General features: G+C 44.9%; 1 protein-coding gene across 4 annotated transcripts in view; it reads right to left on the bottom strand.

Moving 5' to 3' along the window:
* UROC1 (urocanate hydratase 1) overlaps positions 1-21842 on the bottom strand; it is a 66242-nt gene that overhangs the window by 12269 nt on the left and 32131 nt on the right. For all 4 annotated transcript variants that reach the window (XM_073351321.2, XM_073351320.1, XM_073351322.1 and 1 more), the window contains 6 exons: positions 20567-20664; positions 17807-17879; positions 15673-15794; positions 5435-5505; positions 4381-4479; positions 1297-1396 (listed from right to left, as the gene is read on the bottom strand). In XM_073351321.2, the coding sequence (XP_073207422.1) occupies positions 1297-1396; positions 4381-4479; positions 5435-5505; positions 15673-15794; positions 17807-17879; positions 20567-20664 (563 nt within the window). The remainder of the gene's footprint in view (positions 1-1296; positions 1397-4380; positions 4480-5434; positions 5506-15672; positions 15795-17806; positions 17880-20566; positions 20665-21842) is intronic.

The following is a 21842-nucleotide window of genomic DNA, read 5'->3' as shown; positions in this document are numbered from 1 at the left end:
GCAGTGTTGAGGGGGGAAAAAAGAGAAATGAAGAGACCTAAAATGTTCCCCCACTCTCTCTGAGAGCTCGTCCTTAGGAGCTTGGAGAGCTAGGGACTGATCTACAGACCACTGAAAACTATAGAAAGATTCCCATTGATTCCAATGGGCTTTGGAGGAGATCTTTCAAGAGGGTCCATATAATTCAAGAAAACAATTTTATTAAACACTGATAAGCAAATTTCACTCTTAAAAAAATGAGCCTCCATTACAAACTGGAATCCTCAACTAGCCGACAAATTAGTCAAATTTTGCAACTCTGGAAACCTGCTAAGAATACTTTGTCCTTATAGCTTTGTAGCACCTTGCATCCAAGGACCTCCAAGCACTTCACCATCAGCAATTCATGACACCTTGCAACACCCCGAGGCATACAAATTATTATTATTATTATTCCCATTTTATGGTTGGAAAATTGAGGCAGAGAGAGAGATTTACGCCAACATTTTTGAAAGTGTGCACTGATTTGAGTGCCTCCATTTTTGGATGCCAAATCTGAAATACTTTGGGCTTGTTTTTCAGAAGTGCTGAGCACCTTCATTTTCCCCTGGCGCTCAGCACTCTACAAATCAGGTTCTAGGGCTCCCAAAATTACAGGCCCCTTTTGAAAAGGGAACCTGAATGACTTAGCCAAGGTCATTCTGCAGCTTGGTGGCAAAGCTTGGAATCTAATCCAGAACTCCTGATTCTCACTGCTGTGTATCAACCATCAGCCCATTTTCCCCGATGACAGGGCTGGCTCATAGAATCTGAACTGTATTTTCTCGTTAATGCACAGAGTAAAATGAACAGGGCTGTGTCAGTATCAATTCTGTTCAAAACATTTTTGTACACACAAGGTCTGATTCTGATCTTATTTCTACTGTACCAGGTTAATACTGCTGTAACTCCATGGAGAGTTCCTTTGATTTACACAGGTGCAAGATCAAAATCAGGTATAATGTTCCACCAGCTGGGGCAGATTCTACTCTTTAATTACACCAGTGTAAATCTAGAATAATGCCAGTGACTTTGTAGCATTAGTCTAGATTTGCATTGGTGTTACCAAGGGCCCTTCTACTTTAACTAGTTCCATGCTAATTTCTGAAACATAATTATATCCCATAAAGCCGCCATGTCAAGATAACAGGAAATCCGATTAATTGGGATGAAAGGGTTAAACAAAACCCATTTAAATTGTTCTATAAAAACTAATTTCTTGTTTTAAGCCATTTCTTTTGTTTGCCTAGACAGATATGTCTCAGCTGCTCTGCTGACCTGCACAAAAGGCTGATCCATCACAAATGTCTGAGGTCTCTCTGTAAGGACTGTCGGTGCCACTCACATCATGGTGATCTCGACTCAGGACAACCGGTGCCTGCAAGAAACCAAGGACAAGGAAGTGGAATCCTACAGACTGTCAACTCTGTCATTCACAGACTGTTTTTTTGCACATTTCACTCTCCACCTTATTGATTTACCATCTCATTTCATATCTCATCTAAAAAGAACTCGTCACTCCCTACCCTAATCCTCTTAATTTCCTTCTCCCTCTGTCACTAATTTTTTATTATAACTGGTAAATAAATGCTGACTTTTTGTGTGTGAAATCTGGTGGAGAAAATCACCATCATTTCACACCCAGAGATGAAGGGCCCTTTTTTTCGTTTGAGAGCTCTGCGTAAAAATTATATTTTCACACTAGAAAAAAAAGCAAAATGTGGCAAGTAATTGATCTGAATTGACTGCTATCTGAAATTTTAAAGACTTTGTGGAATTGGCTAATCCTCATGCGAAACAGAACAACAAAAAACAGGGCAAAGTCATATTTCTTCATGAATTTGCAACATTTTTGAAAATGTGAAATTAAGTATAATATCTGAGGCTATGAGAGATTACATAGATACTTTTAAAAAGCTCCACATTTCATTTTATAATTTAACTCTAACTTTATCATTTAGTACAATTATATTTGTAACTCTACAGCATTTAAGGAAACTGTTTGTTTTTATGAAAGATGCTATCCAAAATGAGAGACCAGTCCCGTGAACCTTACTCACAGAGAATTCTTTATTCATAGAATATTATTGACTGCAGAGGTACCGCCTGTGTGATCAAAGCTTTGTGAGATCAGGCCTTTAGCTTATCTTGTATTGTTTTCATTGATTCTTAACCACAAATAGCAACACATATGTGTAACTTAAACATCACTATAGATTGTGAGCTCTTTGGGGTGTTTGTACAGCACCTCGCACAATAGGGTCTGGATCCATGTCGGGGTTCCTAAGTGCTACTGCAATATAAATAATAGAGCTGGGTAGAAACTGGAAATCCCATTCCACAGTAAATTCCAAAACAATTAATGTTGTTGAGAAGTAGAACAAGAAATGAAATTTTGAAATTTCTCTTAGAACAAGAATTCCAAAATTTCATTGAGAAAAAATGAGATTTCATTCTGACCTTTTGGAAATGTTTCTGAGGCTTCCTGAGCTGCCCACAGCCCTGGCAGCCCACCAGATGGGGAGCCCAGCAGCTCAGAGGACTTGAAAACCCTGGGCACCCCGGCTCCGCCTGACAAGCTGCCTTGGACCCAGTAGCATGGAGGCCCCGGGAGCCTGGGCTGCTGAGGAGCAGAGAGCCTGGGCAGGCTGGCAGGAAACCAGACAGGATTCTGCTGGAAATTTGTCGAAATAGACACATTCCCCTGGAACATTTCAATGTTGTCAAATGGGCATTTTCCAGTGAAAACTGTTCCACCAGAAAATTTCCAATCAGTGCTAATAAATAATAAACTAAAAATAAGGGAACACTGAAAACTAACAGCTTCCTACAGCTCAGATAAATCTTTCTTGGCCGGCGGATATCTAGCCCATTTGATCAGGCCTGATTCTCCTCTCACTTATGCCAGTTTTACACCACAGTAACTCCATGGACTTGGCACGATCTGGAGTCAGTTTGCTCACTCTGCTCTGTTCTGCCAGTGAATTATGAAGTAACTTCAAGGGCATCTCTATGGCCAGCTCATGAGAATGGCTGAGAAGGGGAATGGAGATTCTGAAAAGATGAAAAAGATACAGAACAAAATCCAAAAGGCATGGAAGCCTGCCCTTGACATTCATAGCTCCGAGGGCTTGGTTTGTCTGGCCAAGTTTAGTTTTTAAGACTAGCTTGCAATGACATTCATTTTGAATCCTGACAAGATGAACGGTATTTGAAATATGTTAAACATTTTCTGAGTAACAAAAACCAGATATTGCTCCAATGACATTCATTGTAAGCATTACATGAATTTGCTTCTTTAAAAATGATGATAATTGAGCTCTGACACTGGAAAGACAGAGACGCGTGATTTAACATCTTTGGGCCTGATTCCAAGTGCACTTAAACAAGTGTGAATCTGGAGCAACTCCAATGGAGTTACACTGTTATAAAACCTGTCTGAGAGGAGAATTGGGCCCTTAGATTTTATGAGCAACAAAAATAGTAAAGATGGGTTTGAATCTCTGGATTTGAACGCCTGTCTGATTTGGGGGGTTGGAGATCAGACTGGGCTCAGAACCCTCTCTAAAACAAACACACATGCTGATTATGTTATTCTGTTGAATAGAAAAACATGCATGCCAGGCCCCATCATACTAAAATACAGGGAGCAAAATGCCACCACAGCATGCATCACTTAAACACCTTTCATGAGAATAAAAGCAAGAATTCAATTTTGTTCACCAGAGGTTTGTATACCACATAGTTTTGCTGTAGTGTAAAAGCCTTTATTATGCATGTACCACCGAACCCAACCATGAGCCCTAGATTCTTTGCAATAATAAGTGTGTATTATCTACAGCAGTGCCCAGGATCTAGGTCCCACAGTGCTATGTTGCTGTACAATCATATACAAAGCCCCAGAGACCTTAGAAAATCCCAATATGTACAAATTCCTGCACACGTACTACATTTCAACAGGGTAGATTCTGCCTCCATTACTCACACTGACTAGTATCTTACTCCTGCAGTAAGGTACCAGCCAGCGTGCACAAAGCTGGTAGTATCAAACACTGTGTTAGTTTCTCTTAATTTTTCACTAGCATATGAAACGTGAGTGAATGTCGACTGTATGACGCCCATACACAACACCAGGCAGATTTCTGGCCTGGGGATTAAATGTGGTATCTATGAAGACATTCTCTTGGTCAGACTCTCCTCTCATTGAATATGTTCCAGTGTAACAGGGAAGAGAATTTGGTTCTACATTTTCTAATATACTTTTTTATTATCATTGGTTGAACCATTCTACTTCTCCCATCCCACCCTGATCTCAGATACTAAACACAATTACCAAGCTGCATTGAGTGGGAAAAGCCGTACCTTAATCCTTTTCTCAGCAATGGCTCGATTAATAGCCACCGCAATAGACACACGACCCTTCCGATCAGAGTACAAGATTCTAGCTTGGGAGCCAACTACCTGGAAAATGAAAATGTCAGAGTGATAACGTTCTGTCTGCAACTGGCTTATCTCCAGACCCCAGCAGTAGACTCTGCCCCCTCCGCTGGAGAAAGCATGGAGTATTAATTTGGAAATAACCAGAAATAAGAAATTAACCCCCTCCCACCCCATTGAACTGAGTTTTATCTACACTCGCACAATGAGACTTATTTTTCTAATTAGCTGCTACAGTCCAGTAAATCCCACTTTTTAAATCAACCTCATTGTCAGGCCCACAATCCCCTATCAACAATCCCCTTATCAACAGCTGAGAAGCAGAGATTGGAACCGGTGGTGGTGGCAGTGGGCTGGAAGGGCAGAGAAATCTGGAGACAAAGAACATCGAACATCTGTCTCACATAGCTATGCTCCCATCCATCCCTTACTTTGTGGTCTTTAGTCTGACTTCCAGCTGGGGGATGGCATGCTTGAATCCTGAAGTGCCCACTGTTAACTGGCTGTGGTGCTTAACTGTGCTTTAAAAAGAGAGAGTCTGTCTAATACACAATGCCATAGGAGGAAATAGCCCTTTCCCCCCTTCTCCTGTAAAAAGCGTTACAGGACTAGAACAGCAGTCCTGAGGGGGACAGGACAGCTCCTTCAAGGTCAGATTTCAGCAGTGGAGCTCAGGGGAAGCTAGTTATGAATAAAGTGTATTATGAGCCTATGATGCTTTGTTGAAAAATAGAGGTGGACTCGAGCCACAAAAGTTGGCTGTAGACCCAGTTTTCGAATATCTCCAAGTTGAGAGGGTGAGGTGTTAGTTTGGTTCATTATGAAGATGGGGCCATTCACAACGTTTGGATCCGGAGCTAGGATCAGATTTCAAACACCCCTGGGTGGACAGGGCAGTGTTTGGAGTCAGAGTTTTCACGAGGGCCCTCTTTCCTGCTTTTTGGTATGGCCGCATGCGAGAAAGAGGCTGTGTATTTACCAAGCTGTGCCTCCCGGCTTGCCGAATCCAGTGGATATTGTCGTGGTATTGCTGCTTCACAGATGCACTGACTGCAAGAGAAACCAAGAAACCAAAAGGTTTAGAAAAATAAAGGCAACATGCTCTAAATACTACGGAATTCATAAAACATCTCCAGGGTTCAAACCATACCCTCAACACAGGCGCAACAGAGGAATATAGGAGCGACCATACTGCATCAGACCAGCAGCCCATCTAGTGGCCAGCTCCAGTTACTTTCGAAGAAGGTACAAGAAATCCTGCAGCAGGCAAGTGTAGGATGATTGAAGCGCTCTTCCAAATCCATAACGGATTGATTTAACCCAGACACAAGAGGTTTCCAATACTTTTGTTCACATTAACTATAACAGCTCTGGATATTCTTGCTGTGCCTATAAATGTCCCATCTCTCTTTGAATCTTGCTAAATTATTGGCCTGAGCAACATCCAGTGGCAATTAGTTCCAAAGTCTAATTCCACACTGGGTGAAAAAGTATTTCCTTCTAGCAATTTGAACTTCCAGCAATGGAACTTCAAAGGGAGTTGCTTATGTGCATCTGAAAGCATAATCTGGTACAACGGTTGTAATCAGTGGGCCACATTCTCTCATTTACAGCTACGTAACTCCATTTAAGTCACTGGGTCAAACTGAGCAGCAACAGAAATGGAAGGGGGAGCTACATGTGGAGTGTAAGGTTAGAAAATGAGTATAAGTGGCAAAGAAGTGTAGCGTGCATCAGTCTGGCATGAGTGGGGGTGTTATAATACAAATCTAACATGTTGATGAGACTGAAGGTAACTGTAGCAGGTAAGTGACTAACGAGATAGAGGGAAGGTGTAAAATAAAGTAGGGGCTGCTTTATTTTGCACCTTCCTTTTAGGTGTTTTTGCTGTTCTACCTTTCCTTCTGCCCCTTGGTGAGTACAGTACAATAATTTGCACACCCACTGAATGCCAAATCAGTACATGTTACACTATACAGCTCACACCCATTTCCTCACCAACTTACAATGGGCATGTAACTTATACCAATATTTCCCTCAACACTGAATTTGGCCCAGAGACTCTCATGAGGTCTGAAACTGACTCCAGAGGGGGCTTCATGGGGGTAAGTGAGGAGTATTGAGACTATTGTCTTTTCACAAGGTGTACATTCAGGCAAATATGAACAGCCAAACTAGAAACTGAGGAAAGAGCCCGATATTGAAGATCAGGTTTAATATATTGCTAAAGAGAAATGTAAAATATATTAATTTCTGCATAGGAAAGATACATTACTGCAGGCCTGCACTAGCAGTGAGATAGACGCGAGATTGTTTTAATGATTCTGTAAGGAAGTTTCAGTGCTTTATGGGTTGGCTATGAGTGTCTCTAAATTATGCAGCAGGGATTAATATGTCAGCTCTTATAATCAGAAGGAGTAAAGGCTGAAACATCTGCTTGCACCGTCCTTTCCTAGAAGACTTGCACTGAACTTTAAAACTGTTACGGAAACATCCTGTAGAATTTAATAGATATGACAACCTTAGGGTACTATTAAAGTTTTACAAGGGTTTATAAAAATTGTTCTACAGAATTTAATAGAGAATGAGATCCTTTCGATAGTTTTAAAACAATATCCTATAGAGTATAATTATCTATTCAGTCCAGGGGTTCACATAAACCTACAGAAAGGACCTCATTCTCTACTGAATTCTATAGGTCTTTTCCTTAAGAGGAGCTAGTTGAGAAAACTGCTGTCATTCAACTAAGACTATGGGGACATACGACAACTAAATAAATCTGACCCTTCTACAGAGCCCGACACATTATCAGGCTCTCTTTTCTAAACGTTGGTGTGTCCCATGTTGAATTTCCTGTTAGTTCTGTGGGGGTGGGGGATAGCATCCTTTCATTAAATCTGACCTGCTGGGATTGAAAGTATTGACGCTCCTTCTTGAGCTGCTGTGGCTCAACCTTGGACTAACTCCACGCCTTTCTCATTTGTTAAACTGTTGCCGTCTCTCTCAAGAATATGTTCCTAAATCAGACAGGCTACTGTGTTGCTTCTGGTATTTCACAGATACTGGTCTTTATTTAGGCTTTAAAGCACATTCTGATCTTACAAAAATAATCCTCATCAGCAAGGAAGTTGATTCCTTGTTTGTTTGTTTTAATTTATTTTTTGCTGTCCAACCCTGTCAAACTCTGACTAGGGTGGTGAGCAAATTCCTCATTTAAATTAGTTATTACTATCTCACTGCCATTTGGGCCTTGATCCAGAGAAGTCAAGTTTCCCAGCAAGTGTCACAAGTGTTTTACAGGTCAAGCGTGGAAATATACACAATAATATGCAAAGTCCCTAGAGGGTTTAAACCATTCTCCTCCCTTTTATTACCATTGGTTGAACTGTTCTACTTCTCCCATCCCACCCTGATCTCAGATACTAAACACAATTACCACGCTGTATGGAAATATACACAATAATGTACCATTCTCCTCCTCTGTTGTGGGTTCACAGATTTTAAACAGAATATGCATGTGTCACAAGTGTTTTACAGGTCAAGCGTGGAAATATACACAATAATACACAGTAACACGCATCACTAAAATTGGAGAGGAGTCCAGACTGAAAGTCCTGATCTGAATTTGAAATTCCCCAAAATTCAGGATGTTGGGCTCCCGTCTTTTGATTCAACCTTTTACTGTAATCTGTAAAATTCAAATTTGGGTTTAGCTTTTGAATACCACTGATGTTAGGGGATGGCCAGATGCAGGATTTTGGTTTAGGCCATGTATATATTTACAATGGCTAAACAGCAAATAGAATAGTCAAGACCATGGGAGGTCAAACTGGAATCCATGAAAGGCTGTGTTTATTAAGCGCGTTTTCCATCCAAGTTCAGTTTTAAATTCTCTCTGAATTCCTCTCTCCATTGTGCTGCCAAGCACAACAGAAAATCCAATAACAGAGTTGCCCCCAAGTCTGCTCCCATCTGCTGGGTTTTAAAGTACCATTTTTATATCAATGTAAAAATACAAATAGCATTCCAATACCTTTACTGCCTGTAAGAGGTGCTTTCTCATATCCTTTCCATGCATTTCTCTGTGTGTGTATATATATATGTATCTATACACACACACCCCACTCATACGCATGTACTTACACAATATTCAATTAATTTGGTATATACACAGTGTGAAACATTCAAATGTCATGTGTTGGCTCATTCTGGGATGGAAAAAATGACTGGAGAATGAATCACATGCCAGATAAGTTGTTGTGTATTTATGCTGCCCTGGTACACAATACAGCACCACAGTTGCCAACTTTCACGCAGTAAATAAGTATCCCGACTTTCACAATAAGCCAAAAATCAAGCCAATCCCTAAGAACCCCAACACTCTATGTGACTAGATCCTCCCGGCGTGCAGTCTGGGACTGTGGTGGGCCCGCTGTGCACCCTGACTCTCTCCCCCCTTGCCCCTGCTTGCCAGGAGCAGATAAAAAAAAAAAGAAGCAACAAGCTACAAGCCAAAAACTAGTCAACAAGCAACTCATAAGCTCATTAAGCCAAAAACAAGCCCAATTTCTACATTTTTTTCATGGGTTTGGCACGTCTGTCCCCCTGCTGCCCGGTGCTCCAGGGTCCCCCCACCACCTGCAGCGGCTCGGAGCTCTGGGATCCCCCTGCCGCCCACAACAGCTCAGAGCTCTGGGGTAGCCCCACCCGTGGCAGAGGGACCCTACAGCTCCCGCTGCTGCGGGTTGAAGTCACAGAGGTCACTGGAAGTCCCAGATTCCATGATTTCCACGACCTCCGTGAAAAAATCGGGGTCTTATTCATCAGTGGTTAGGTTACTAGCCTGAGACGTGCGTTCAAGTCCCTGCTCTGCCACAGACTTACCTTGGACGAGTCACTTAGCCCTGGGCTACACTATGAGTTTAGGTCGAATTTAGCAGAGTTAGGTCGATTTAACCCTGCACCCGTCCACACGACCAAGCCTGTTTTGTCAACTTAAAGGGCTCTTAAAGTCGATTTCTGTACTCCTCCCTGGTGAGGGGTTTAGCGCTAAAATCAACCTCGCTGGGTCAAATTTGGGGTAGTTTGGATGCAATTTGACAGTATTGGCCTCCAGGAGCTATCTCAGAGTGCTCCATTGAGACCGCTCTGGACAGCGCTCTCAACTCAGATGCACTGGCCAGGTAGACAGGAAAAGCCTCGAGAACTTTTGAATTTCATTTCCTGTTTGGCCAGCGTAGCAAGCTGATCATGCAAGGTGACCATGCAGAGCTCATCAGCAGAGGTGACCATGGAGTCCCAGAATCACAAAAGAGCTCCAGCATGGGCCGAACGGGAGGTACTGGATCTGATCGTTGTATGGGGAGAAGAATCCATGCAGGCAGAACTCCGTTCCAAAAGACGAAATGCCAATATATATGCCAAAATCTCCAAGGGCATGATGGACAGAGGTTACAACAGGGACACACAGCAGTGCTGCCTGAAAATTAAGGAGCTCAGGCAAGCCTATCAAAAAACAAAGGAGGCAAAGGGTCACTCCAGGTCAGAGCGCCATACATGCCACTTCTATGATGAGCTGCATGCAATTCTAAGGGCGGGCCCTACCACTACCCCACCACTGTCCGTGGACACCTGCAAGGGGGGAGTCTCACGCAACAGGGATGAGGATTTTGTGGATGAGGAAGATGAGGAGAAGGATGAGGAGGTTGAGGATAGCGCACAGCAGGCAAGCGGAGAATCCCTTCTCCCCAGCAGCCAGGAACTGTTCATCACCCTGGAGCCAATACCCTCCCAACCCTCCCAAGGTGGGCTTCTGGACCACGAAGCTGGAGAAGGCACCTCTGGTGAGTATACCTTTGTAAATATAATACAGGGTTTAAAAGCAAGTGTGTTTAATGATTAATTTGCCCTGAAGACTTGGGATGCATTCACGGCCAGTACAGCTATTGGAAAAGTCTGTTAACGTGTCTGGGGATGGAGCATAAATCCTCCAGGGACATCTCCATGAAGGTTTCCTGGAGCTAAAAGCCTTTGCAGAAGGTTTCTGTGGAGGGCAGCCTTATTCCGTCCTCCATGGTAGGACACTTTACCAGGCCAAGCCAGTAGCAAGTAGTCTGGAATCATTGCAGAACAAAGCATTGCAGTGAATGGGCCCAGCTTTGGTGGCATTCAAGCGACATCCGTTCTTTATCCCTTTGTGTTAGCCTCAGGAGAGTGATATAATTCATGGTCACCTGGTTGAAATACGGGAAATTTGCTTAAGTGGACATTCAGAGGTGCCCATTCCTGCTGGGCTGTTTGCCTTTGGCTGAAAAGAAATCATCCCCACTGTTAGCCACGTGGTGCGGGGAGGCCCGTTCATGCTGAGCTGTTCGCGTTTGGCTGACAGGGATCTTCCCTGATACTAGCCACGCGGGGTGTGTGTGTGTGTGTGAAGCGATCATCCCAGAGAATTGGGGTGGGGGTTGTGCTGAACATTCACCCTAAAACTGCAGCCCCTCCTTTTAAATGGCCAACCTAACGGGCTTTGCTTGGTATGGGAAAGGAGGACAATGCTGTTTGAAACCATTCCCACATGTTATGAAGGTTGAAGAAGCCGAAACCCTTTGCCTTACCATGGCTGCCTGCAAGCCAAATTCTGTTGCCCAGCTGAGCATGTATGATGTCTCACACCAAACCAGCAGGCACTCAATATAAGAGGCAAAATGCAACCTTGTACAAAAGCACATGTGCTATGTAATGTGAATTGCTTGAATCAGTGTGAAATGGTCTTCCCTTTGTTCTCTAAAATGTATCTTTTTAAATACTACTCTCCCTTTTTTTCCTCCTGCTGCTTCAAATATTTCTACGCTCCCCCTATCATCTCTGTCCCAGAGGCTAGCGCAGATTAGAAGGTGAAAAAACCGCACTCGTGATGACATGTTCTCAGAGCTCATGCAGTCCTCCAGCACTGAAAGAGCTCAGCAGAATGTGTGGAGGCAAACAATGGCAGAGTCCAGGAAAGCGTTAAATGAACGCGATGAGAGGAGGCAGGATGCAATGCTGAGGCTAACGGGGGAGCAAACTGGCATGTTCAGGCATCTGGTGGGGCTGCCTGAAAGGCAGCAGGAGCACAGACTGCCGCTCTAGCCCCTGTATAACTGCTTGCCCTCCTCCCCAAGTTCCATATGCTTCTCACCCAGATGCCCAAGAACGCAGGGGGGTGGAGGGAGGCTAAGGGCACCCAGCCACTGCACCCCAGAGGATTGCCCAAGCAATAGAAGGCTGGCATTCAATAAAGTTTTTAACTATAGTGTGGCCTTGTCCTTCCCTCCTCCCCTCATCCACCACCCTATCCAGTGCTTCCCTCCTCACCCACCCCTCCCAGGCTACCTTGCGAGTTTTCCCCCTATTTGTGTGGTGAAAGAATGCATGATTTTGAAACAATAATGACTTTATTGCCTCTGAAAGTGGTGATTGAAGGTGGGAGGTTGGTTGGCTGGCTTACAGGGAAGCAGAGTCAACGAAGGGGGTGGGTTTTCATCACGGAGAAACAAACAGAACTGTCACACTGTAACCTGGCCAGTCATGAAACTGGTTTTCAAAGCTTCTCTGATGCACAAGGCACCCAGCTGTGCTCTTCTAATTGCCCTGGTGTCTGGCTGCACGTAATTGGCCACCAGGTGATTTGCCTCAGCCTCCCACGCTGCCATAAATGTCTGCCCCTTACTCTCACAGATATTGTGGAGCACACAGCAAGCAGCAATAACAATGGGAATATAGGTTTTGCTGAGGTCTAACCTAGTCAGTAAATTGCGCCAGCAAGCTTTTAAACGTCCAAATGCACATTCTACCACCATTCTGCAATTGCTCAGCCTATAGTTGAACTGCTCCTTACTACTGTCCAGGGTGCCTGCGTATGGCTTCATGAGCCATGGCATTAAGGGGTAGGCTGGGTCCCCAAGGATAAGTATAGACATTTCAACATCCCCAACGGTAATTTTCTGGTCTGGGAAGTAAGTTCCTTCCTGCAGCTGTTCAAACAGACCAGAGTTTCTGAAGATGTGAGCGTCATGCACCTTTCCTGGCCATCCCACACTGATGTTGGTGAAATGTCCCTTGTGATCCATCAGTGCTTGCAGCACCATTGAAAAGTACCCTTTGCATTTTACGTACTGGCTGCCAAGGTGGTCCAACCCCAGGATAGGGATATGCGTTCCATCTATCGCCCCACCACAGTTAAGGAACCCCATTGCAGCAAAGCCATCCACTATGACCTGCACATTTCCCAGAGTCACTACCCTTGATAGCAGCAGCTCAGTGATTGCGTTGGCTACTTGGATCACAGCAGCTCCGACAATAGATTTACCCACTCCAAATTGATTCCTGACTGACTGGTAGCTGTCTGGTGTTGCAAGCTTCCAGAGGGCTTGCGTCACTCACTTCTCAACTGTGAGGGCTGCTCTCATCTTGGTATTCTTGCGCTTCAGGGCAGGGGAAAGCAAGTCAAAGTCCCATGAAAGTGCCCTTATGCATGCAAAAGCTTCGCAGCCACCGGGAATCATCCCAGACCTGCAACACTATGTGGTCCCACCAGTCTGTGCTTGTTTCCCGGGCCCAGAATCAGTGTTCCATAGCAGGAACCTGCCCCATTACCACCATGATGTCCAAATTGCCAGGGCCCGTGCTTTGAGAGAAGTCTGTGTCCATGTCCTCATCACTATCGTGATCGCACTGTTGTCGCTTCCTCGCCTGCTTTTGCAGGTTCTGCACATGCTGCAGGATAATGGGCGAGGTGTTTGCAATGCTCCCAACAGTAGCGGTGAACTGAGTGGGCTCCATGCTTGCTGTGGTATGGCGTCTGCAGGAGAGCAGAGTTGCAGCAGAAGCAGTGGACGACAACGGATGCCAGGAGAATAGATATTTATACAGAACAACGAGAGGACCTGCGAGGTGGATTCATGGCACCAGGAGAGCAGAGTTGCAGTGGAAGCGGTGGAGGATGACGGTTAGCAGTCCGACTGCACTGTCTGCTGACAGCTGCACCCAGGACCCAACAGCAGTGGTGACGGTGAGCTCAGCTGAGCGGGCTCAATGCTTGCTGTGGTATGGGGTCTGCACGGAAAAAAGGCGCGAAACGATTGTCTGCCGTTGCTTTCACAGAGGGAGGGGCGACTGACTACATGTACCCAAAACCACGCACAGCAATGTTTTTGGCCCATCAGGCATTGGGAGCTTAACCCAGAATTCCAATGGGCGGCGGAGACTGCGGAAACTGTGGGATAGCTACCCACAGTGCACCACTCCATAAGTCGATGCAAGCCATGGTAGTGAGGATGCACACCGCCGACTTAATGGCTTAGTGGGGACATACGCAATCGACTGTATAAAATAGATTTCTAAAAATTGACCTGTATAAAATCAACCTAATTTCATAGTGTAGAAATTAGTCTCTCTGTACTTCAGTTCCTCATCTGTAAATAGGGAACAATAGTACTGCCCCATGTCTGGGGTGTTGTAAGGGTAAACACATTCATAGATTGTGAGGTGCTCAGATACTACAGTGCGGAGGGACCAAATAAGTACCATAGATAGATAGACTGACTGTATAAAAGTGAGAGTAGAATCAGGCCCGATATTTTCAAAAATAGCTGTCAATTGTACAGGCATTGTACAGGGAGAATGATGGGAAAAAATTATTTGCCATCAAAACTGCAACCACAGATCAGGTAGTGAGGATTCAAAATGGGTGGAAGGGTAAGTGCAGATATTTGAGGCCACATTTAATTCTCAGCACGAAGTTGCACCCACAAAACTGGAGATCAGCTGGAGGCCCAGACAGAAATTAAACTACTGGATTAAATGCATTTTTTGTTTTTCTGCAATAAACACATCCCAGTGAGGACTTATCTTGACCATTTTCTTTAGTGCATTTAATGCTTACGAAAGGTGCCAGGTGGACAGCTTTAGACAACAATGTTTTGAGCATTTATCCTAATAACAGGTACGGTATAGCTAGCAGATGTACAGGGCTCCCTAAAACTGTCCCACCTGGGGGCCTCACATACAACCTGGTGGAACCACCCAGGGGTAAAGAGGTACATCAGCATCCCTGGCCTCTATTTCAGTTCATAAAACCCCAAAGGTGCCCATCCCCTAAAGCTGTGGATGCCATGACACAAATGACATCACACAATATCATTCAGGGTCCATGCAAGGAACTAACCCTTCAGCACAAAGCAATAGCACTCCCCTACTTCAGTCCAGTTCACAAATGCCTCAAAGCCTCTCCTGCAGGAGAACACAGGAGCCTTGCGGCAAGCCCAGAAGATTAACATATCTGGGGATAGGCAGACCAAGGAGGGACGTGAATTCTAGAGTCGAAGGGCCCTCATAGTGAGTGCCCTGCCAGCAGCTCCCTCTCAGTTTAATTGAGGGAACTGTCTCCAGCTTGAGCACCTTTGATGACTTTAACTGCATCATCACATATGCTGGGTGAGAGGTGGTCTTGTAAGCGGACTGTTCTCAAGCTATTTCCGGCTTTAAGATCATCCTCCTGAATTCTACAGACAGCCAGTGCAGCTCCCAGAGCACTGGTGTCATGTACTCTTGACATGAAAGCCTACTTAATAAGCAGGCTACTTCATTCTACCCCAGCTTTAGCCTCCAGTTCTCAAGGCCTAGCCCCAGGTGCAGCGCATTACTGGGCTATTGGCTAGATCACTAGACACAGGAGACCTGCATCTTATTTCTGGCTCTGCCACTGGCCTGCTGGGTGACCATTAGCAAGCCACGTCACCACACCGTGCCTCAGTTTCCCCATCTGTAAAATGAGGACAATACTATTGATCTCCTTTGTGAAGCATTTTGAGCTCTACTGATCAAAAACTCTAAATAAGAACTAGGTATTACTACTATTATTATTAGCTGAGTCTCAAGCTGACAAAGGCATGGATAGATGCAGCAAAATCCACACCATGTGCAGATGGGAAATAGTGCTCTTAGTCACAGCTGCAGTTTACGCATCTAATAGCAGCCCTGGGCTCCATAAACCCCCTAAATAGTGCTTGTAAGTCATAAATATTGGCTGCACTCCTTACTGACTTTAATACCTATGTGGAGCAGACAAGAGCTTGGTTTTTCAGGTCTCGTCTGAAAGACACACTAAACTCCTTTGATTGCACCCCATTCTTCAAGAAATTTGCACCTTTTATGATAGAAAAAGAGTTGACATCCTACCTCCCTGATGTATAGCATCTTCAAGCACTGACGTGGCGATTAAGTCAGCGGTAGCCAAATCCTGTGGGTCACCTGACGTACAAACCCAGCGGAATGGTCCAAATCCCAGGGAAAAAATGTCTCTGGGAAGAGAACATGTTTCATTAAGAGATAGTTGAAATTCCTGTCTGATTTATCCTGGCAGTTAGCAATGCTTTTCTTTCATTAACTGAAGATGGAAGAATTCTAAATATTTCAAACAAACTAATCTAAACAGAAAGCACTTGGGATCATTATTCCAGAATTTAAACAATGCTGTCTCACCAAGACATCAGTGGGTGTGGGGAAAATTGCAACCACACTTGTAGTGCTCACAGCCTTTGATAGAAAACTCAAGGCTGTTAATCAAACAAGGGTGTTCCCCAGTTGACTGAAGGTCCTTTCATAAAATAAGATGTTGGAGGCCTGGTTCTCTCCTTTCTTACACCAGGGTAGCTGATTTACACCAGTGTAAGAGGAACACCCAGCTCCTTGTTTTAATGTCCACAGATGAACCTGTAATCATTTACAGAGTGAGGGCTTGATTGAGCCTCTCTTTTGCACCCTTGTCTAGTCATTTATAGCTATGGAAAGTGAATGCAAAGTGGGTGTAAATGTACCCATCCACAGAAGAGAGTGGAGAAGTCTGAGCTGGTAGCATTCTACCTTACACTGCACTTACCGGGCCAGAGAATCTGGCCCTTTCTGCTCCCATTGTGCTTAGGCTGGCCCCTCGTCCAGTATTAAACCGGACAGTCCTGCTTTTCTAGGGTTTGTCCCCTATCCAGAACTCAGACAAAACTGGATGTGGTTTTACCAGATGGGGATGCCCTTTTGAAGAGTGTGCTGCTTAGTCCCCGCTGGCGTGACCTGGCACGTGAGTGGAGGTGGAGTGGTGCGTTCTTAAAAATGGCTCCCCATGTGTGGTGTGACCTCACACGCACCATGCGTTTCAGGTCATGCTGCACAGGGGCAGAGTGGTGCGTTCTTAAAAATGGCTCCCCCTGAGTGGTGTGACCTCGCATGCAACATGCATCCAAGGTCATATCGCGAGCGGTGGAGTGGCACGCCCTTAAAAATGGCAACCTCCATGCACTGTGCATCTGAGGTCACACCAGTGGGGGCGAAGCAGCATACTCTTAAAAGTGGTACTGGACAAAACCACATCCAGTTTTGTCTGAGTACTGGATAGGGGACAAACCCTAGAAAAGCAGGACTGATAGGATACTGGACGAGGGGCCAGCCTGAGCACAATGGGAGCAGAAAGGGCCAGATTCTCTGGCCCGGTAAGTGCAATGTAAGGTAGAATGCTACCAGATCAGACTTCTCCACTCTCTTCTGTGGATGGGTACAGAAAGGGCCAGATTTGGATGTGTGGCCAAGGTCATGCCAGTGGGGAAAGGTTTATGCCAGCAAGAGCAGGCTCATGCCGTTCCCGGAAGACTGATATGTCTAGTATTCTGGGAATGCATGAATGGCCACCCTAATTGTGCCACTAATCCAAAAGGAGTCAGTCTCGCCCCAGAGTAGTGAGAGGTAGCAAATCTATGTATACAGCCACAAACCAACAGGGCACCGCTGCAATGCCAACTCTGCTTTCTGCATATATATAAATGTCTTCCAGAATTACTGAGCTGTTAAGGGTCAAGTCCTGCTTGCCTTAGTGCATATGAGATGTCCCCGGAGGCCTGATTCTGATATTACACTGATGTATATCAGGAATAACCACAGTGAAGTCAACAGTGTCCATAGGCCAGACTCTTGGCCTTGTTCCGATTGTTTTACATTGCTCCAGCATACACACATTCTTCTTAGCCATGCTGGGCACTGCTCCCGTGCAAATGAGCACGTGGCCCACACAAGGGTAATACTAGTGCAAGTGACATAGAACCAAGACATGATGGGATGTCTTAGATAATTCATTGCTGAAGCCCCCTTCCCATCACCATCATTTTACTCTGCAATGGGACTAGGCAGGATTTGGCCATGTAAGTGGGGTCTCCGAGTTAACATATTTTTTGGATATTCTCGTAAAAAGCAGTCCAGTTTGTAGTTTTACTTCTCCAGTAAATGGAAATAGCTCATTGCCCCAAGTTATCTATTCCTTCCAACATACCCCATAATGTGCTGAACATAGGAAGGGTATCGGAATTCTGTTTTATTGGCTCCTCTTTTCTCGACATCAGCACCTGCAAAAGGATTTTAAATGCAGATTAGTTGATGAGAAGAAGAGCTACAAACTTGGGCCCGATTGTACCCTGAGTTCATGCCCGACTGCATCCCTGCCTGCTCAGCTCTTCCCCTGCCACACCGAAAAAGGGGGTCAGACCTCTGCTTGATGGCACTTTCCTTCTCCGGGATCCCTCTCACAGGTGCTGTGTGAAAAGAGGGGTGGGGACTGGGTGGTTATGGGGAGGTCAGTGGGCAGCAGAGGATCTTCTTTTAAGGGAATGATGGAGGCAGCTGTGGTTAGGGCAGTCCTCCATTGGAGCTGCTCTGCCAGAGAGCTGGATGGGTAGAGGGAACAGGATCCCAGAATCAGCTTTCAGACAAAAGGCTTCTGTATGGAAGGCCATGGCCTCCTGTATATACCAGGGGTTCTGGAAAGTCACACAGCTCATACCATGGGGATGAACAACCCCCTCCCTAAATTGAAAAAGGCAGGAAAAATCTATAGGAAGACCTCTGTGATTTCTTCCCTCTTCCTCCTTTCTATGGGATTTCCCACAAGGGAAGCAATACAGGCTGCTATAAATTAAACCAGAGCAGAGAAGCAAACTGACACCCAGCCGGCCCACCTCGGCATCTCCCCGGCTTAGAAACACTATACTTTCCTGGGCCTTAACATTTCAGGCTCCAAGAGAAATTCTCTTAAAATCACTCACTATTTCTTCTATTTGTTTTAAATATTCTTGTTAGAAGAAAGAAAACAGGGAATAAATGAGTGGCAACGGCAGCTGAATGCAACCAAACAAATTAATGATATTCAAGAGGTCCTATATTTTGCAGAAGCCACCTCCCAAGACATCCTCAAAGCCGTCCCTACTGCTTTCTTTTCTTTATTTTTTTTAAATGGCTCATTTTTTATTTTCATTTTCTAGTTTTAAAATGTCAGCTTGTAAAAGAAAAGAAAATACCCTTGCCAAATCCTGCAGCATCAACAGGGCAGGCTTAAAAAGTGACCTGAAGCCCTTGGGGTGAGATTTTGTGCTGCGCCACAAAACGCATAGCCCATGGGGAAAGAGGGAAGGCACTTTTGTGCCCTTCCAATTCTAGGCTGCTCCATGGGCAGAACCTGCCCCAGCCAGGCTTGTATCTCAGGAGGGCAGGTGCAAAGGTGGGCTAGCCATGCGCCCACCACCAGCTCTGTAACACAGAGCAACTTAGAATGTTTGTCCCTCACTTAGCCCTGCCTTTTAAACCAGGGGACCTCATAGATCAGCATGTGGCTAGTCAGTACAGTGCCTGAACCAGAGAAATTTTTCCCTGGCTGGCCAAGGGACTTTTACAGCCACTGTACATTGTGAAGGGGCCATAGTTGAAGAGGGAATCCCTCCCCAAACATTTTAAGGGGTCAAAACATGTTCCTTGTTCATATATTTTAAGCAACCACTCTGCATGGAGATGTCTTGGCAGCTTTTTCATGTTGATGCTTTAACGATGCAATGGAGTAAAAACAGAAATCCTGAAGCTGTCTCCTTAGACATTTTCTGTTACACAATGATTAAGGGTGAAAATCACTAGTGCTTTAAATGTTGATGCCCTACCAGTCACAGAACCTAGCCTGAAGATCAGGTTTAGTGAAGGAAATATATTGGGCCAGATGCTCAGTGGGTGTAATGTGGCATAGCTCCACTGACTTCAATGGAGCTAGACTGATTTACACCAGTTAAGGATCTGGAGCAATATATTCTACCCCTAACAAAGGCAGATGTCTGCTACATTTTCTTTGTACTTTCAGTTTGTCTGATCTGCATCCTGACAAGCCGCAAGGGTCTGTTTGCAATGCTAAGAAGGCTTTAGAAGATTCCCTTGTAAATCTCTGGTGGGCTTGAGTTTAAGGGCAGCGGGGCCATCTGGAACTGTAACATTTGCCACCCCCTCCTGTCCAGGATAGAGAGGGACATTAAATAAAAAATAAGCGTTGTGAGGAGCGGGACAGAGAGGGGAATTATAATCCTAGGCCCTGGTCATGAAAATGCCTCCACACAGGCAGACCCCTGCACCAGTGGGGCTCTGCATAGGAATCCACTCACACTGAGGCAACTGCAGGATTAGGGCCTTATTTTGCAAATTTCAGACTGGGATGCTGTTACCTTGTGTAGAATGGAGGTATGAGTGTCCAGATTGGAGCCCACAGTTCAACTGCCGGCAGTTGTGCCCACAGAATGGAGGTTTGTCTTTAGAAAGCTTGGCCACTGGAGTCCATCATCTGTGCCCAACATTGGGTGCAAAGTTGTGGATGTGCCATTAGAGGACACTTCAGAAATGTGTATTTTATTTTTCTCCTTTGAGGAAAGACAGACTTTGCTTCCCATCGACCCCCCACCCCACAAAAAAGTCAGTGCTGTTACTTTAAAAACAACGGGCCAGCTTTTCAGTGGTGCTGAGCACCAGTTTCTCCTACTGACTTCACTTGGAGCTGTGGGGGCTCAGCACCTCTGAAAATCAGAAACAAACACTACGGAATAAAGCCCAATACCACTAGTCTTCATGAGAAAAAGAATGGCACCAATTTAACGTCCAGGCAGGACTGACTCCTACCGATACACTCCATTTGGAAGACCTGCTCTAACAAAGGTAATGAACTATATGTTACCTGCTGGAAAGGAGAGAAGTGCCCTGGTTACATCTAGGAAAGCCAGCACCTACTCACCGGCTCTCTGAGCTTCCAAGAGAAAAGCATTGCCATAGTCCCAAAACACCATGCCCTTATCAGAGAGCCTGTTTATAGCAGCCACTTGTCTCCTCAGACTGAAAATAAAAAGGCAGAAAGTTAGCTCTGAGATTCATTCACTTATATAAAAGGTTAATGTCACAAACACCTTAGCATTGCTGCCCTGGGCTGTGAAAAGGTGGGGAGAGTTAGATAGATGACTTTGAAAGACTCAAGATCAATCCATGTTCTAAGCCCACCAGACACCAAATAAAAATACTTTCCACTTCTGTAGCACCTGTTATCCCAAGCTCTCCAAATGCTTTACAAATATTAAGTGAACCTCACAACACCACTGTGAGGTAGGGTAAGTAACACACAGGAGTCACCTATTCCAGCTCAGAAATGCAGCCAGCTCTGGGTTGGAACACAACAGATGTTTAACAGCACACAGCAATACTGCCCATCAGCTCAGAAGAGGCAGTGAAGAACAGTATCTTAACTAGCTGAAACTACAGAGATGAATTCAGAGAAGCAGAATGTGGTTATTGTACCTGAACAGGCATTTGGCTAACACAGCCCGGTTATCACCCATCCATTATGAAAACTGCCATTGGATCTTTAATGACCACAAGTGATCAGGAGCTTGGTTTTATGGGTTATCCAGAAGAGACCTCCTGTATCAGCACCATACCTGCTAGCAAGAAGCTGCAACACAGGTTAAGTACTGAGCCAGGGTGAAGAGTGTCACCTGCTAAATTAACAACAGTATTTCCCGAAGGTCTGCCACCCAGTTAAAAAGCCAACACAGCTCCTGAGATCTAACAGGAAAAATTGCAGAAGGTGGTACTGCTAGAGACTGCCTCCTAGCACAGAGCTGGCAGTTTCCAGTGACGAGGTAAACCTACCAAAGGCCAAATAACTTCAGACCATTATATAATGTGAGCAACTCCCATCACTGTCTCCTTCCTCCTCCCTATTTCTAGAACAGAGATCTAAAAACTTCAGGCAGCAAGAGAATTTCACAGCCACTGCTAATCTTTGTAACCTCATTCTTTAATTCCTAGTGCCGGTGGTTATGGTCTGAAACCCCCCCAGCAACTGGCAAAGGCTCAAAAGCAATACAGCTAGGGCTCTTAAATTTGTAACGGTCTCAAAAATAAAGTCCACTTCCAGCAAAGTCATTTGCTAACTTGGTTTTAGATCAAAAATCAGGAAGTTAATGAAACTGCTTCAGTCCTCTCTGACCCCTTCTTTGGAGATTTTTGCAATTCTC

The sequence above is a fragment of the Lepidochelys kempii genome, chromosome 7, assembly GCF_965140285.1.
Source record: "Lepidochelys kempii isolate rLepKem1 chromosome 7, rLepKem1.hap1, whole genome shotgun sequence".
Taxonomy (NCBI): domain Eukaryota; kingdom Metazoa; phylum Chordata; order Testudines; family Cheloniidae; genus Lepidochelys; species Lepidochelys kempii.
This window is presented reverse-complemented; position numbering and strand designations above follow the sequence as displayed.